The following is a 19,334-nucleotide window of genomic DNA, read 5'->3' on the forward strand; positions in this document are numbered from 1 at the left end:
TACTTCAGGTTAAATTCAATTTTTAAATGGAAAGTTGTATTTCATATTTGTTTTGTTTCAATGTGACATGTGAATTAAAAAAAAAAAGATAGGAAAGTTACAATACACTGGTATATACTGGGTGTAAAGTGAAGTACAAGTGAAAAACATTATTGACTGTCCTACTACCAATAAAATGATTATACAGTTTGACAGTGTTAAGGATACTAATGCAGAATTTTTTACAAACAGTATCCTTAAAATATTTTTAAGCTATAAAATGGACAAATTCTTTTGGAAGTCATATTCTTGGCTTCATATAACTGGTCTCACCTCTTCATACTAAGCAGCTTAGATGTTCAATAAACAGTTTAATTCATTATTTTTGTGCCTTAGGATTTAGTTTTGTTATGTGATCTTGTATTCAGATGAATATGGCTATAGTCTTTGGAAATTACTCCCTCTTTTTTTTTCTTTTTTTTTTTATCTTAGACCTCGAAATAACCTATTGTGATTTCTTTGGAATTTAGTGCTAGTTCTTGGCAATTATCTTACCTACATGACATATATTGTTTGTTGGGATATGTCAAAGCTTAACCCATCACAAAAACAAAGTCAAATAAAATAATTTACTCTACAATATTTCATACTAGTCTTTTTCTACGTCTTGCTTATCTTTGTTCTATTCCTCTTACACAGGATGCTTGCAGAAAAACAGGAAAATTCCATTGAATAAATTGAAAGTAGTAGCATTTAAATAATCTTAATGTTAAAGCTGCAGTCTTTTGTGATTAGAGATATTGTTGTGAGGGATTATAGGCTGCCAAGTTCTTATAGAAATGGAAGGCTATTCATATTCCCCAGAACAATAGTATATTTCCATAATATAACAACACTTTCTATGTTAGATTGAAAGCCTGATGGTTTGATCAGGTTTATTGATGTTTCATTTATTAACCTGTGGAAACTTGAAGAAAATCTTTCTGTGAAAAGAAAAAAAAGATGACTTTTAATGTCTAGGTAGATGAAAGCTAGATAGTTATGGGATATTTATTTTTCAAATTACACAGCTTTGCAGTTATATTTGCATAAAAACAGTTTGATCAACTATTTTGTATGGAATTTTTCTTCTTAAGTATGAAGAAAAGGAGATGTTAGGTTAATGGCAGTAAAACTGCAACGCAATAACATATGTAAAATACTGAAAAAAAGCACATGTATATGTATGTAATGAATATGAGGCATTCTGTAAATAGTGAATAGAAAAGATGATATTTTTAATGAATTTTAATTTTTAATCAGATTTGAAATAAAATGCATCATATTAAGTATAAGGAAGTTAATTCTAGAAATTACCTTAATAAATTCTAAAAAGATCAATAGATAGAGGAAATGAATGAGCCATTATCTCAATTCAAGTTCACAGTTTTAAGGTAGCAGTCTGTAGGTAGGCATATTGCTTTACTGGGTAACATTAAACTAACTGAGCCAACCAGATTTTGCTTACCTCATTTATAGCCATGACACAGCAATAATTAACTTAAAAGTTTTAATTTGACCCTGTCATTGATCTGAGCAATATAAGGTGAGGTCCATATCATATATGTCTGATTATTATGGTTTTAAGAAAATGTACACTTTTTCTTTCCATTAACTGATGAACTCAAATAATTAACCATCTACAGTACTTTAAGGGGGCAGACCTTCATCGGACATTGATATCTGGTGTTTTTGAGCTTGGGATTTCAGGATTGATCCTTTGGAGAATTTTTTTTTTTTTTAATTTTTGAATGTCAGGATTTAAATTTCTTTAAATTGGGAACCTCAGGACTTCATGTTTTTAAGCCCCAGATTACTGAATCAGGAACCCTCTGATCCCCTCTTTTAACTGTTTAAAAGACACATATAAACACATGTCCTTTAGGGGATAAATATGTAAAAAACTTAAATTAAGAATTGAATGCTTCTATTTGTAATTTTATTTGGGATGTAACAAAAAGCATGACTGAATTACATTTTATATGATACCAGTTAATTCGTTAACCATTACATTCATTTGACATATCGTGTGAAATATGTTACTGATTTATTTTTATTTGATGAAAAATATTACGGACAATTTAGTAACAACAAAAACATAAAATTCTTTAAGAAAAAAAAAAGGATTTTAAAAAATTGATTTTGTTTGTAAGGTAATTAACATCAATTTCCTTGTTAACCAGCATCTATCATGATAAACATCAGAAATCTATAGGTTTTAATTGTGAAGCAAACTTTTTATTTTTATTTGTACTTTTATGCCAAAGTAAAATGAACAAATGCTATTTTATTTGTCAATGATTTTTGCTCTTGTGGCTATGCACAAGTTTTTGTTGATTTAACTGAAAGGTAAATATTTGTAGAGTTTTCCCACATTTTGAAAGAGAAAAGAAATAAAACGATTTTATATTGACAGTGAAAATGGGGTGTTACAATTTCCTGAAGCATCAGCTGAATCCATGCAGAAATTTGAATTATTGTATTCTACCTCACAAATTATAAATCTATGAGAAATTATTGGTATAAATCATAGTTATAGCAAGGGAGGAAATAAGTCAATTTTAATGGGAAAAGGGAGGTTCATTGATTGAGATAACCCAGTTTTTCTTTTATGAAAGATGCTCTAATGACATTTTTATAATATTTTAAAGTAATTGTTAAAACCTTTCAAGATTAGTTTATTAAATGTAGGACTAGCCCATGTAATATATATATTGAAAGGTTGTGTTGATTTATCAACTTATAGAATTGTGCATGGTGGCATTGGGAGATCATGGCCATATTTAATTTCATTTTGACTACCTTAAGAAAAACACCTAATAGCTATAGGAACTACATACTAAGATATTAAAAAAAAATGCAAGCTCTGTGATTTATTGTGGCATTTGAGCCATATGGTGTTGATGTAAGTTTCTGATGAAGTTGAAGTCCAAACTTAGTTCACATGTTATGATCTTTCTAATTTTAATGCCAAAATAGAGTTTTGACCTGAATTTCATGGTCCACTGATAATAGAAAATGATAATGCATGTGATGAATTCATGTACTATGAACACATACTTATTTTGTATTGATTTCCAGTGGTAAACTTAGCATGCTTTAATACTATTTACAAGAAATTTTAGCTAGAGGATCTTCAAGTACTATCAGTTATTGCACATTACCTTGTCAAAAGTTCACCATCATTTGTGTAGGTTTATAAAGTTGTATTCATATTACTATCTAAAACATTACCTTTTCAAAAGTTCACCATCATTTGTGTAGATTTATAAAGTTGTATTCATATTACTATCTAAAATATTAAAAGTTGTTTCTAGTTCATTCATTTTTCTTAGACAATACTCTGGATGAACAAAGTCTGAGGGAAATATCAGTCAAACTGTGAAAGTATGATGAAAATTTCATTATGAAAATACGAGAGAAAACGATAGCTTGAAGCTTATGTTAATCTGCCAACCATGTCCTAAACTGCTGTGTACCCCTAAATAAATAATAAGCTATTATTACTGGAGGTATAAAAACTAGTAAGATGGGAATAAAACTTCTACAGCTTATTTAACCATGCTAACTCAGCTATGTTGATAGGTTTCAATTAATTATTATTTCTTTCATATTTTGTGTGAAAGTCATTATTTCACACTTAGAAGGTCCTAAATTATTCATTGTTTTCTATTATTTCTTATTATCTTTTCAGTAGAAGGAAAAAGAAACGTGATTCCTTGGAGAATGCTGAAGCAGCCTCACTTGATAGTGCTAGCGGGAAACGAAATAGCAAAATTGTTGGAGAATCAAATGCGTGAAGGATGATTTATTGACAAACATTTTGTGACCTTACTGAAGCATAGCTGTGATAGATATTTTAAGAATTTTGAATCATGTCAACTTCATATATAAGAACCATTGCATTATGGGGTCTTATTTTTTGCTAGCATTTTATACAAACTTTCCAAAAATTCAAAAGGTTGAAAGTTTTTTTTAGATATGATTAGTGCATCAATTAGACAATTAATGTTATATGGATAGGGGTCCCAGTAATATTGTTATATGGATAGGGGTCCCAGTAATATTGTTATATGGATAGGGGTCCCAGTAATATTGTTATATGGATAGGGGTCCCAGTAATATTGATTTTATACTTTAGTGGACAGAAAAATACAAGTTTAAACAGAAATCTTCATGATTTTTTTTTGTTTTTTTTTAAAGACTTGATTTATTTCAAAAATACAAATCAACATTTTCCATAGGAAGATTTTTTTGTTAATTATAAGTATTCCATATGTTTATGTCCCCTGTATTTTGAAATTTGAATAATTTGCTTTTTCAAATACTATTTCAATCTTAATCAAATTGTTTTATTGAAAATATGCCAAATTCTCCACCTTTACTTTGTTATGGGGTTTACCTTTTAAAAAATGGATTGGTAAATGATTAATCATATTCTTGATTTCTATGATCTGTTATCTTGACTTGTTTCTATGGAGATTTCTCCTGTTCATCCGTCCAGGTTGACTGATCTTTGGTTTTAGTAGCTGCGGTAGTTGCATGCATTTACATGAGTTACAATTGAACTATAATTTAAACTATATGGAATCTCATTATATTTTCTATTTATTTATTTATTTGACATTTAAACATTTTCAACAAAACTATTTACTCTATTGCTTCTGTCTGATTCAGTTCTGCTTGTGAATTTAAGTTTGGTTAATTTTATTTTTTTTCATATTTCAAAGAAAAGGATTAAAAATATGATATTTTGCAAAGTTTTGAAATATTTATAAAACTGGTTTTATTTTATGTAAAAGGGATATTTGATACAGTTTAAAATCCATCAGAAACATTTTTCATACAGGACTTTATATTGAAAGACATGTCCTTTGTTGAATATTGACGATTTTGATACGGAGATCGGTTTTCACAATTAAAATGATCAATTATTCAGTGGTCTTTGTAGGATAAACAAATGCATATCGCCTATCACTGATGTTTGTTGTACATTTCGTTAACTGTCAAGCAATAAATTGAAATGGAAAAATGAATCAATAATTGATTGAAATTATATTTCTGATGATTTGTCAGTTTAATGTTTGTTGTATTTGCTAATGTCATGTTTTTTATATTTTTATGCTCTTTTTTGTTATTTAATGACAGCATTTAATATATAAAAAATAATAAATGGTTTCATTCATAGATCTAATTATTCACATGGTACACAATGGTTATTGAAATCAAATGTAGTAATGTTAGTATATTTATATTTACTTCATGTATATGTATTTTAATGGACTCTACTATTTCATTTCTTTTTTATTAGACATCTTTTTTTTAAAGTATTAAGTATATTTATCTTTTTTTACTACACCCCCTCCTCTCACCATTTTGAAAATCATGGACCTGCTTCTGTATGTCATCAGTGAGAAATCATCTACAATCATACCAACTGTTGCCATAGCCAGGAGGGTAGGGTTCATACAAACAACTGCTTAAAGTGGTACCCAACACCTTCACTTAAATTAACTTGGCTTGTTTAATTTTCATAAAAATTTGACTACGGTAAGTATTTACTTTGACCATTTGACAAAAATATGGAAAAAAAATTTGAACCAACCATTTTTATCAGAAAAATTTCACTGGTTATATAGCAGTTTGACAAACACTTATTCTGATCATTGAGCAGCTTAATATTCCCTTAACAACGCAATGTAATTTTAACGGTCAGCTGATTTTCAGAGTTATCTCCCTGTAGTGTTAGGTACCACCTTAAAAAACACTATTGATGTCTATATGTTTCATCCCTGCAAGAATGTGAATCGCGCATGAATAGATTATGTAGTTTCGGAAACATGGTTTATTGAAGTGTAAACCAAAAGAAAAATTCTAATTGACCAATCCAATTCAAGTATTTATAGATATGCAAATGATATAAGACTTATTGTATAGTAAAACATAAGGAAACTAGGCAAACAAATAAAGCCTGGTTGTCTTTTGTTGGTCCCCTTTCTGATCTAATGGCTATGCCAGGGATAGACTCCCTTTGTACCCCTATCTATGTTGTTTACAAAACATTTAATGTAACAAGATAAAAATGTAAGATTTTTTTACATCTCATTCCATTCAAGGGAGAAAGTATACATGTGCATGTTCAATCATTTTCATAAGTTTTAATGTATTTTGTCATCCTTGAAAAAACATCTGCCCATTACGGGGTGACAAAAAGGGGTATCCCTTGATTAGTTACTTGCCAACTGTGAAGCTTATTTAGAAACAAACAATTAGTTATAAAACATTGTTTTTAAACAGCCCAGCAGATCTAGAACCACATTAAACATGATCAAATCTTACTGAAATATTCGTTCACTAGTACTACAAACAATGACATTAAAAATCAATGTTAATCAACAATCTATATAAAGAAATTAGAAAATTATGTCTTTGAAATAACTAGTATGAATAGGTTACAGAGTTCATTGTAATTAATGAGATTTAATATATAAGCTGATTCCGTCCAGGAAGTTAATTCAGGTTGTTGTTGTCGTTTGTTTATTTCCACCCATTTATTTCTTAACTGTGATATGATTAAACATGGTTGTTTATGAAGCTTTGATGTACAAAACAAGATTTTTGAACCTTCCATGCAATTTAATTAACTTTTGTTGTTGATTTGTAAAAACTCAATATGAATCCTCATTTGGTACCTGTTAATTTTAGATGATATTTTTATAATTTCTGACATCAGTTTTATTTGTGATTGTTTATTTCTATAATTATGATTTTTATGGTTGATGATGTAATATCTGCCGTGTTCAATGAATCTGTTCGACTGAATTATTGTATAATTAAGTGAATTGCGTTGATTATTTTTGTGCTTTTTCACTGATAATTGCATAATTTTCACAATTTGTCTGTAAATTATGATTACTTTAATTACCATTTATAGTCTAGCTAGCTTTCTCTGGTGTAGGAAAACTTTGTCATTAGTGTCATAGCCAATGAAGGAGTCGCTGTATTGTTGTCAAAAGAAATAGTAAAAGTTTGTTAAAGATATAATAGACAATAAATCTGCCAAAAATGCAGTTTCTGATTTTCATAATTGTCAAGATATAGTCATAGGGAGTCAGCTGGGCAGACAGTTTTGTTTCAAATTAATCTATCTTCTCCTCACATATAAATTTAATTTGTCGTGCATATGGTATTTGGGAGTAGAAGGTTTTCAAATCTGTCCATTTGTATGTAAAAACATTTTGTTTGCATTTAGAGAGGAGTATATAAAAATGACTTTTACAAATGTTTTTAATTTTAAATCAAATCCAGATAAAGGATTCCTTTTTATTTATACAAAGTTCAGACTTAACAGAACAGAACATTAGCTAACATGATATATATCCACCTAAATTGTTGTGAATACTGTGCTTCATTTTCTTAGTGCCAAAGTGTAATGTCTATTCTTATGTAACTTCAATATTTATAATGTACTTTTCTTGGAGAAGCTATGATAAGGACATTTTGTTTTGGTTTCTTGAATTCAAAATCAAAATTTATGAATCCATCATCATATATTATCTTCAAGACGTTCCTAATGCATGATTCTGTCAAATATAACTTATCACAGTGGCTAATCTGGGGTTAGAACTCCACTTATTTTGTAGATCAATGCATTTAAAGATGACCCATGTTTGGAACCCCCCTTTATTCTTAGTTGGGAACCCCCTTTTGACGATGACTGGATCCACCCCTGTATCAGCTTTGGACAATTCCTTACAAATGATGGCCCTTATCATACCTATTTTATCATTGAAGCATGTTTTCTAGTGATTTATAATATTATAAGGAAAATTACTATGCAAATTATAAATATATTTATATATAGTGTATATATGTAAATGTACTAGATGAATATTTATTATGAAAAATACAAGTTAAAGCTTATCTTGTTTTTATTTATATCAATCGAAAGTTATATTATGTCCCAGCTTACCAAAATAATACAGAATAGATCCATGGTACACATATGCTTACACCTATATAATGTAGCCAGGACTAGCTTCAGTTATTTCTGTGAGATATGAATGGGACTTTTTGCCCAGACCAATCTCTTTCAGCCTAGTTTAATGAAATACTTCATCAAATACACTCTAAAGGTACCATGCATCCTTTCTGTACCTCTGTATTCTGATTAATCTAGGTTCCCTTAGACTGTTAATTGTTTAATGTCCAGTGGCAAATGTTTCAGAGGTAAACGTAGTAAATATATAAATAATTTGCTATCATATACTAACATCTTACTTGATTAAAGGACAATTTTGCTCAACAGATGGAAGTACTGGTATTTTATTGCCAACCTAAAAAAATGTGATATTCTTATTGAGAACAGCATCTACATGTATGTGCTTCTCTGCATCATCTCCCATATCAGCCATAAGTCAAATATTGAATGTAGTTATATCTGAAGGAGTCCAATGATGATTTGCAACAAGAATGTGTCTATTGTACACCGATGCCCCACAGGCACTTTCGTTTTCTATGTTCAGTGGACCGTAAAATCGGTTTCAACACTCTAGTTTGGCATTAAAATTAGAAAGATCATATCATAGGAAACATGTGTACTAAGTTTAAAGTTGATTGGACTTCAACTTCATCAAAAACTTTTAACTGGAAGTGTGACAAACAACGGACGCACAGACAGAAAAAACATGATAGCCCTAAGTGGGGCATAAAAAAGTTATGCGACTCCAATTTACATGTGTTGGGGATTATGTACTCGATGATGTAGGTTTAGTTGTACATCTTAGTTCATATGTATAAACTAACAGATCACATAAACATGTCATGGTTTATACATTAGTTGAATGTGGCTTTGAACTGTTAATATGTATTGATTAGTTGAAATTGGGCATTGCATAGTAATTATACTACTGCTACTCTTGGCCAGTTTAAAATGCTCGAAGTCAGTACATTAAGAAATCTAGATCAGTTTGTACATGTATTGTGTTTTTCTTTAGGGATACACTAAGTTGTGTTGGTAGTGACTGTTTTGATGCCCCTACATAAATGTGTTGCTGGCTCATGAAGATGTAGACCTGATCTAATAAGCATTTTGATCATCGACCTGTTAACAAGCTATGTAAGACATTTATGTCTAAGACTTTTAACATAATTTTTAATTACTGGGTATACTCAGTTAAACACCGAGACATTTCAGCATACTTTGAAAGTATTTATAAACTGAAAAAAATACAGAACGCTGATAAATTGTATCTGCGTTTTTCGCTTTTAGACATAATATAAAGAATCAACCCCAACATTTTTTCTTCAATACATTACCTTAGCTGTATTTGGCGTACTAGTATCTATCACGAATTTCTATTTAATTATTGTCGTCCTGAACATGTGAGGTATTTGCCATTGAACATTACGCAACCAACAATCAATCAATCATGCTTAATCATTGTTCTTTTAAAATCATAAGAAATCATAAATATAATATTCTAACTTGATGGATGCTACCTCTTGTCCAGTAATTTGAAATGGACGAAAAACTTTGAAGCGTAAGAGAATAAAAGGGAGCGTGCACTCATAAAGGTAGATATTGGTATTAATTTTGACAGTTACCCCACATCTAATTATTGCAATTCAATAACAAGAGCCGAGTTGAAACTGTTTAAATTATGAAAATAACTGTTACAAAACGTGTAATTCGAAAAACTACATCACTTTTAAATAAAAATTCATGCTGATGAAACATTAATATAATTCTCTAACCACCTATTTCATTTTCTGTGGATACCTGCTGATTATTGGAAGAGATCGATGAAGCATTATCATTCATGTTTGAAAGGAAATAAAAAGTCGTTATGGTTAATAGCTTTTGTTTTCAAATACTTTAGGTTAAGTCCCATATCCGCCAAATCGATAATTCATACGGGTGGAAACAAACAGCTTACAGCATAATCGAATATTTTAACCTAATATGTTCTTTTAACGTTGCGTCCAGCAGCCGACACGTTTTAAAAATTAGCCAATCGAATTCCTCCACATCCGTCGTATGCATTCATAGGTATTATATCTCATGGGACGTTAGTTTTTTTATAAATCGGAGATGCATGCTAATGGCCAATTATATTTTATGATCTCAGTAATCAATGGAATTGAGTTCAAACTAATTCCCACTCCTCTTTGGGTATCCAGATCGACACGTTTTCCAGTGCACAATACAAATCAAGATTTTATTTTATATCTTAGACTAATTTAAATAAAAGCAAAGAAATGGAAAGGTCAATAGGTTGACATTGGTATTCATGAGTTCAAACAATATTTATTTGAAATAATGCATCACATAGAACTCAGATAGTTCTGGTAATATGTTGAATTATACATGGGATGCATGGGGTTCAAGAAACACGCAAAGTTATTTAGAATAATCGGTATAAAAAACATGATCAACATTTATATATACAATAGATAAAAACTCCCATTCAAATTTAACATATATTCTTAGTAAGAATTTATTTTGACTGTGTAAATATTGTATATAAGCAATAAAGATTCGTTTCTTATGTTTCTTTTTTTTTTGTTAGTTATACCAAACCCCGTAATCCGAACATTTAGAATCACAAACAAACGATAAGAGAAAACATACGCTCTGACATATCAATTGTCTCTAAGCAAAAAATAAACTGAACACTATATTGTAGCCTTCGTTTAAGTGACAATGATCAAGGATCACTAGTACTACATTGTGTTAATTGGTAGTTTTTTTGTTGGTTTTTTTTTGTTGCTTAGTTCATTTTGTCTGTCCGGAATATTGCGCCTGTCCCAAGTCAGGAGCCTCTGGCCTTTGTTAGTCTTGTATTGTTTTTGATTTTGGTTTCGTGTGTACAATTTGTAGTTTGGTATGGCGTTCATTATCACTGAACTAGTGTATATATTGTTTATATAAGGGGCCAGCCGAAGGACGCCTCCGGGTGCGGGATTTTTTCCCTGTTAGTGACCTCCTGCTGGTGTCTGTTCTTCTATTGTCGGGTTGTTGTCTCTTTAACACATTCCCCATTTCCATTCTCAATTTTATTATTATTTAATTTTGTTATATCAGTAATCTAACAAAAATGTCCTTGTCCGTCATCATACATTTAGTTTCATTCCCACTTGATTTGGGGAAAAAATAACAGATACAGCGGGGCTTTTTTTTTTATGCCTGATCCATTTTAAATTTCTCATTTTTACAGATTCTTGAATAAAGAGTCCTTTAAAAAGTTATATTTTGAAAAGGAAATTCTTAAAAATCACGTATGGACTTCGCGTCTTTATTTGAAATCTTGGAGTTATTTGAACTATGTATAACATTGCTAAACTTTCAGGGTACATTTAATGGACTAAACAATGGACTGGGCAGAGCTTACAAGACCAGATTCCAGTATCCCTTTTGTTATGTTTGCTATCAAAAGGGTCACGATTCGGTCCCTTCGTTAAGATGAAAGACCAGATCGTTACTCGTCGCTAATAGAAAGAGGGGATCGCACCTTAACCCCTAATGACTTTATCGTAATCCCGGTTAGCTACATGTAGATGAGAGAAAGGGACAAATTTGGGGACCAAGGGGTCGGATTCTAACCATTGGCTAGCAAAGATGTTTTTTCGGTTGCATGCCAAGTTAATAAATATTTTCTGTTGATTACTTTCGAAAATAAATTCCCAGTTCAAAATATGGAATCTGTGATTGCGTGTTTGTGCAATTGTTACGTTTTGTGCTTAGGTTTCATTTAATTTTCCAAATGCATTTCATGTTATTTAATCTATATGATGATCTAAGCGAACTGTATAATGTATCCAATGTTTGCATTTTGGAGAAACTTTAATGCGATCGTTATATTGGATCATCATGTCGTTCGTCAATATTGGTAAACCTGAAAAATATAGCACGTGGCTGCTTGTACTGTTTAATATTTCACGCGCTTGGTGTTCTACCTGGGACAAAATCATTATTATTATATTAACTTCTGGAATTCTGCGACACACGATAGGTTGGATGCTTGATAAGAGAAATCCTGCGAGAATAGGACACGTTTAAAATGGAATTGAAGCTTCTCTATCAATCAGTACTGCAGATGACAGTCAGCGCGTGCAGGTATTCTAAAGCAATTGGATAATTTAGATATACAGACGACAGGTGCACACGCGATGTTTTAGAGAGAAGTAAAATTGATTGGAAATTAATCAGTAACAAATTTAGTTTCTTTGATGGAACTAATGTCCGAGATGAAACAAATCCAATAAAAACGCACTGCATGCAGGTAAGCACAGCACTGTATATAGGAGAAGTGTAATTAAGTAACACTACATTGACCGATGATCAAGTCAATTTCAGGTATATCAAGCAATACTGTTGAGAATTCTGTGTCAATAAGATTACTTCGAAATATTGTCACACGACACGTATGGTTCTTGTCAAATACTGATTTGACGTAATGTAATTTGCCGGGTGCTTCACTATTCAAGACCCAATCTATACTATTCAAATGAAAGTTAACTCATCCGATCTTTTTTCTCAAGTTGAAACAATTAGCCTCTGATTGTAAATGTATGAAAATTCAATTATTTTCACTTAAGCGATGAAGATATTTTGGAGATTTGTGATTTGTGCAGGATTTGCTGGCTTTTGTTGCTTTAACGAAAATAATTTATATTATTGCTTGGTCTTCTTAACTTTAATCTATTCGGTCAAAACTATAATGGATCACTTTAAAATTAATATTTTTTCAATATGATATTGATATATTCTTGTAAGCATTTCCTTTTCTTCAAACAAAAGTAATCAATTTTTTTTAACTAAATATGCGATATGGTCATTGTTGAAGGCCGTACGGTGATCTGTAGGTTTAATTAATGTATCATTTTGGTCTCTTGTAAATTCGTTCGCTCTTGCTTAAGAGCAAATGCACTGAATTTTTTTTTAGAAACTAGGCCTACTGCATTAATTTTAAACAATGCACGACTTCGATTCAAACAAACTTGGCAATAAAGCGTGGGTGTTTGTGTGATTTTTGCGATAAATCAGTTAGATACTTTGAATCTTTGTAATCATTTCAATTTTTGACTTCCAATGACCGATATTTATTTTTTATTTTTAATGACATAGTTATTATTTACCAGCGACAATATGACAGATTTCATTGGTTTAAGTAATTATTTTTTTGACGGGACTCTCATTGCAGCTTAAAGAGTGTTTTACCATTAAAACAATATTACATTTATCTTATTATATTAAAAAAAAACGCGAATCCACTGTATTACAAGCCAAATCATAAGATATGGATGGATCTCCGTCACAGTGGCTCGTTTGTTAAATTGATCTTTCTTAATCACGAGCAAGTCTCAAGATTGGAACCCATTTTCTTTTAAGCTACTACCCTACCGAGAGCTAATGCATGATATGTCAATTAACATACGGAGAATGCTTTAATGTTCTTAAAAATTATTCATTTGCTAGGATTAAAAATAAAAATTTGGCAATCACCAATCATTTCTGCGCATGCACTATCCGCCATCAGCAACACTCTTTGCAATTCAAAATGCATTTAGGGTATGCAAATAATAAAATAAAAAAAACCAATAATGACCCGAATAGTAACAAAAGAAGTCAAATGTGCAGCTTTATTAAGAAAAGCTTGATAAAACCCTAGCTTCTAAAGAATATAGCCAAAATATCAAAATTATAATGAATTTATCCTAATGCATACGAATGAAGCAAATCATTGGACAGTCTCAGTGGTATCGGTCTTCCTTCTAGAAGCGTGCTTATATATATGAATTAGAATTTGCAATTCCTCGAAAACATAAAAAAAAATCATGGCGATGTGTAGACATACGAGATTGGACATACACATCTATACGGATGGTGTTTTTGGATGGACACAATGCATATCTTTTATATTTTAAATATCTTATTGATTGTAAAAGTATTTGAAAACAATATGATCGTCAGCTTTCTCACCTAGTTCTAATTAAAGCAGTTTAATAATGAAATTCATGGGAATCTTTTGTATTTTTAGAAAAAAACATCCTGCGAATTTGATGTTAAAATATCAATAAATGAAGAAGCCTTTTCAGAAAGGGTTATATTGACACCAGTATATTGAATCTATAATTCAGCACTTAATAATATAAATATTTTATACTGAGTACAGGTTTGTGTAAATTCATGATTTCCGATCCTTGACACAAACAATGCACCCAATTTCAGTTCAGTTAATATGGATAAAGAGACCTTATCAAATATTTATTCATATAACTCCGTGGTCATACTTTGGATGTCCGATCACTGGGGCATGAACATGTAATTATTGATTTTTGTTAATCACCATAAAAATGTAAAAACAGCTGATCTAACGACAAACATTGCCGCATCAATAATCAATATGTTAATTTCAAACGATTGTCTATTGTGAGATGCATCTTGCAATGATCCCAAATGTAGCTGATCAAATAATAAAGTTCTTGGAGAATTTTCCCGGTTCCGGGAGTAACTTAAATGATAAAGTTTCGACATTCTTCACCAGACAAAAGTACAATCAATGCTAATTGTAATTTTACTTTTAGTCTAGTTTGATACAATTATATGTGTTGTCGGACACTGTTAAACAGTTTGTTTCTTTTAAACTGAAATATTTGCTTATAACAGAAACATGCAATACATTTGCATATTTTTATTTTCATCGTGCGTATCGAGCAAAGTTTTTATACAGAACAAAAAAGCGTTGCACGTGTACACTTTATTTCAAAAGATAAGTCCTGCAACAATAATTATATTTACTCGACTTGAAAAATGCCACTTGTATACGAAATCAAATTCAATAACAAAATATCAAATTAATATAGATTAAAAGTTTCGTATTGAATTCATTCTAATGTGAAAGTGAAAATATATCTTAATTGATGATCGTCTAAAATTTCATATTTTCAGGTAAATTCTGAGACATGGATTTAAACATTATTGAGTGGTGGATGGCGAATGCATCTTATTTGGCACTTGTGGAATAATCAGGATACTTGTTTGATTATACACCGGTGCCAAGTAATTAGTGGCGCCTTTTCTACAAAATGTTATCTGGAGGCACTATCGGATCACGTGTGACACCACACAGCCAATGAATGACAGCAATCCGATATCGACATGTTGTTGATGGAGTTTGGTAGGTCTATCATTTGTCGTTTTAGTATCTCGATGTTGTGTCTCCCTCCTCTTTTAGTTTTCCAATATGACCGTTAACCAAATCTAGGCGATTCTTAGAATATTCCAAATTATTTTTTAAACAAAGTATGTTCCCTGTAAATGAGACGAGAAATGGGTTGTGCAAGGTTTGCTGGTTGTCTAATTTATATAAAGTAGAGATAAGATATGGGTTTTTAGTATCAAGCAGAATGAGGAATTTTCAAAATTCATTTATAACACCAAATATATTTCTATTTGTGTTCACAGTTTTCATCATCTTCGTTAGCCAAGGGTTACGATTCAGTGCCCTCCTCTCTTGGAACAACTGATCTCAGCTAGATTTTATGAAGTAGTACAGAGTTTGAAAAAATTACTTTTGAAGCTTTTATTATGATTTGAAAATTTGAAAAGTATGTTTATTATAATCTTCGCTATATCTTCAGGGGAGACATCTGCATAAATTTGGTGATAAAAATAAGGGTCATGTGGCAACTATTTCATTATGTATATGGCCGTCCGGGGTCTTGTTCGTATCTTATTGGGGTTTTCCGTTCGGTTATTTGTTGTTGCTGTCAAAACCTTGTACTCTTTTGGAGATCATATATTGACTGCTGTACGTCTTTTGTGTTATTGTGTTGTTGGGTTGTTTCTTTATTGTGTTTATTTCACATCTACCTGTTTATTTCTTTCATTTATTTCTAGAAAAAAGTTGTTGTCTCATTTGCAGTACACCTCATATGAATTATTCCCACCAATCTAACTATACAAATCCTTGATCCTACTTAATAAAGGCAGACATACGGCAAGTCACAGCATCATCTTGATAAAAAGAATCGTCCAGAGGTAAGCATAGGTCGTCAACAATAGACGAATTTCTTTACAAACTATAAACCTCCAAATCGTCTGTTGTATCAACAATTGTGACTGTTTAATAAAAAGATACCCAATTGTAAAATCTTTGTTTCCTTTTTGAATCTTTCTTACACATTTTCACAGTTATCGTTACTTTGAAACAATTTCTATGTTCTGATAAGTTTAACTCTTGTTCGATTTTTACTTTTCAACCAGCGTTGTGAGTTTCTTTGCAACAATAACATGAATAAATATTGAAACTAAACATTTATCTTAAACATTTTCTCGTTTTTATTGTTTTATTTTTATCATTTCGGGTGCTTTAGTGTTCACTATGCGTTATGGGTTTTCCTCATTATCGAAGGTCGTATGGTGACCTATAGTTGTTAACAACTATGTCAGTTGGTCTCTGGTGGAAAGTTGTTTCATTGGCAATCATGAAAACTCATCAGATCGATAGAAAGCACAGAAACATCTAACAAAAACACCAACATAGCCAAGCAGGCTATTTATACATCCCCATAACACCATAGACAGAAAGTACAGACCTGAGAGTTCAAAACAAATAACAACTTGTATTTAAGCAAACCCCTATACATCTTGGAGTTCAATAACAACTATGTCAGTTGGCAGTGGTCATTCCAGTTGTTTTTAAAATTGAGAAACATCCAGTCAAGTGAGCTTGTATTTTTCATGTATTGGGAAAGAACTTTTTAGTCTGACAAATTTTGCATTGGTGATTGAGACCAAAGTCTGTTGACGAATTATGTTTAATAATGTAAAATAGGTTGTGACTCTTGAACTACTGACCAATACATCTGTAGGGGTCTTGATTTTTCTCATGATAATTTTGGTGAATGTTTAACATATTGTTTCAAACGATATAAACCGGAATACAAATTTTACCGAATTTCAATTTGAGGTATTGTGTTGATTATCGTTCACTAAACATTTTGACTGTACAAGACGCTTGTCTCATTCCACAACATTAATCTTGCTCAGATACACGTAATGGAAATGTATATGATCGTAGCTATTTTAGCAGCTATAAATTGACGAAATGTGCGGACACAATTTTTTAATCAGGCTAGGAAAAGAATGACTTTTGATCTGTGTAATATTGTTTCTAGATTAAGTTGTGCGATACATTTTCACTTGCTATTACTTATATGGAAAGTATCAAGTATGTATACATCCTCAAGGCTTTCCAACTTTTGAATGTGAATTTTCTGATGATGGTAAATACAATACTTCATTTTCTGCTATACAATTGACACTCAATCGAGAGCCTTTTCTGATTTGATTTTATTGTGCGTTTCAGTTCTACAATTTATTTTTACGGTAATGGAGACAATATGCATGGCACGAGCTTTTCCTCAGCCACAAGATTGTGTGTCTTTATAAAGTCAGGAATTTCGTCAAATGAATACCACATTCATGTCTTATCTGTTGAATTTATACACAATTTCTTGGGTTGATTTGTAGTTTGAAGTATGATGCGAATGCATGCTCTATGTTGACAGCTAGGTTCTTATATGCTTTACGTCAAGTAGCAAATATTTCATGTTTACTCAAGACTAAAACAAATTAAAGTAAATACAAAATGTAAGTTATGCAGATATGACGACCCGGACGAAGAGCTGGATATGTGGACAGTTATTGGAAAATGAGTATACTGGATATGGTCAGGAAACTTGCATTGCAACAGGCTACGTACTGACTATTGCAATGATTCTTTAAAGTACAGGCATTTAGCATGAAAATCGCACAACATGTTTAAATGTTAAACAGACCACATGGGTGTAGTCAAGGTAATAATTTTGATGAATTTCTGTTTTAGGTTGTCCTTTGAATGACATTCATCCCATATTTCATTTAAATCATTTTCAAGTTTGTTTTTATCATTTGAAAGATATCTACATAAATTATTGGTATTTTCTTGATTCTGACATTCAGGAAGTATTACATAATTGAATATACAAAAACGTTAATCTAATTTATATTCGAATGGATTGAAATGGGCATGTTAATCTGTCGATGAGTATATACCGGTACTATGCAAAGCAATATGTTAACACCCGTTAAAGATATCATGCAACAACTATAATTTGTAAATGGAAATAGCAGCACCGTCTTCATTAAGAACAACCAACTCTTCCTTTTCATTGTTGAAAGCAATGTCGTAAGGATGTTTGATGCCGTCAGTTTCCCGTAGAATCTCGCCTTGGTACTGACCATCTTGAGAAAACTTGTGGATGTTGTGTGAATCGTATCCAGCAACATACAATGAACCACGTTTGTCTAAAGTAAGACCACTTGGACAGTCTATTTTCGCGTTGTGGTGTATAAATCGTTTTAGTCCTCTGACTTGTTCACAGTGTATTTCCCCATGTTTACCATTTGTCCAGAATATGCAGTTGTGGTCGTCTGTTGTGACATACCAAGGGTCGTATTTTGTGTTTATGGTACTTGTGACGTTTCCATGTGTATCCATCACGCTAAGCTTACGAAAGTCGTTGTGTACGGCTATTTTGTCTCCAAACTGATTTATTGCCTGAAAATTACCTCCTGCTTTCTGATATTGTTTTGTGTGGAAATTCTTCATATTCATTTCTTGGAATCCTTTGCTTCCTGCTGTGACAACAACACATTTGTGGTTCTTTAGTAAGGTCACATCGTAAATAGGGTTGTCAAATTCCAGAGTATCCCATTGGTGAGTGTCTGGATCAAACACGTAGCCATGACATCCAAAATTTTCAACGAGAAACAAGCGACCACCTGGCAATAAGCAACATCTTAAACACTTGACGTTCTCTCCGAAAGTAGCAGTTTTAAAATTCTTCATCGCTGGATTGTAGATTTTAGACATTTGAAAACTACAAATTCAGGACAAGGATTCTCTGTGAAGAAAAGTACCAAGTGTAATTATTTGGTTTATCAATGTTATTAATAGGTGCCATTATTACATTAAGATGACCACAATTGAATAAAAAATCCATGATTCAGAAAGAAAAAAAAAGAAAACTTAGTTGCCGTATATGAAACTATTGAGATGTTGCACGATTGCAAATAAGTCAACTATCAACAACAGTTCAAATGAAGTGGCTGTAAGTAATAATGGGCAACCGTGCGGCCTTCAACAATGAGAAAAAAAAACCATACTGTATAGTCGGCTGTAAATTGCCCGACATTAAAAATATAAAATAATTCAATTGAGAAAACTAAAAGCCTAATTTATAACACAACAATTTACAAAAAACAA

At 31.4% G+C, this 19,334-nt stretch overlaps 1 protein-coding gene across 3 annotated transcripts in view; it reads left to right on the forward strand.

The window, feature by feature from the left end:
- LOC134715101 (jouberin-like) overlaps window positions 1-7,657 on the forward strand; it is a 53,968-nt gene extending 46,311 nt beyond the window's left edge. For all 3 annotated transcript variants that reach the window (XM_063577029.1, XM_063577039.1, XM_063577021.1), the window contains one exon: window positions 3,713-7,657. In XM_063577029.1, the coding sequence (XP_063433099.1) occupies window positions 3,713-3,818 (106 nt within the window). In that variant the 3' untranslated portion in view covers window positions 3,819-7,657. The remainder of the gene's footprint in view (window positions 1-3,712) is intronic.
- Window positions 7,658-19,334: the final 11,677 nt, after the last annotated feature.

This window comes from Mytilus trossulus, chromosome 1 (genome assembly GCF_036588685.1).
Source record: "Mytilus trossulus isolate FHL-02 chromosome 1, PNRI_Mtr1.1.1.hap1, whole genome shotgun sequence".
In the NCBI taxonomy this organism is placed as follows: domain Eukaryota; kingdom Metazoa; phylum Mollusca; class Bivalvia; order Mytilida; family Mytilidae; genus Mytilus; species Mytilus trossulus.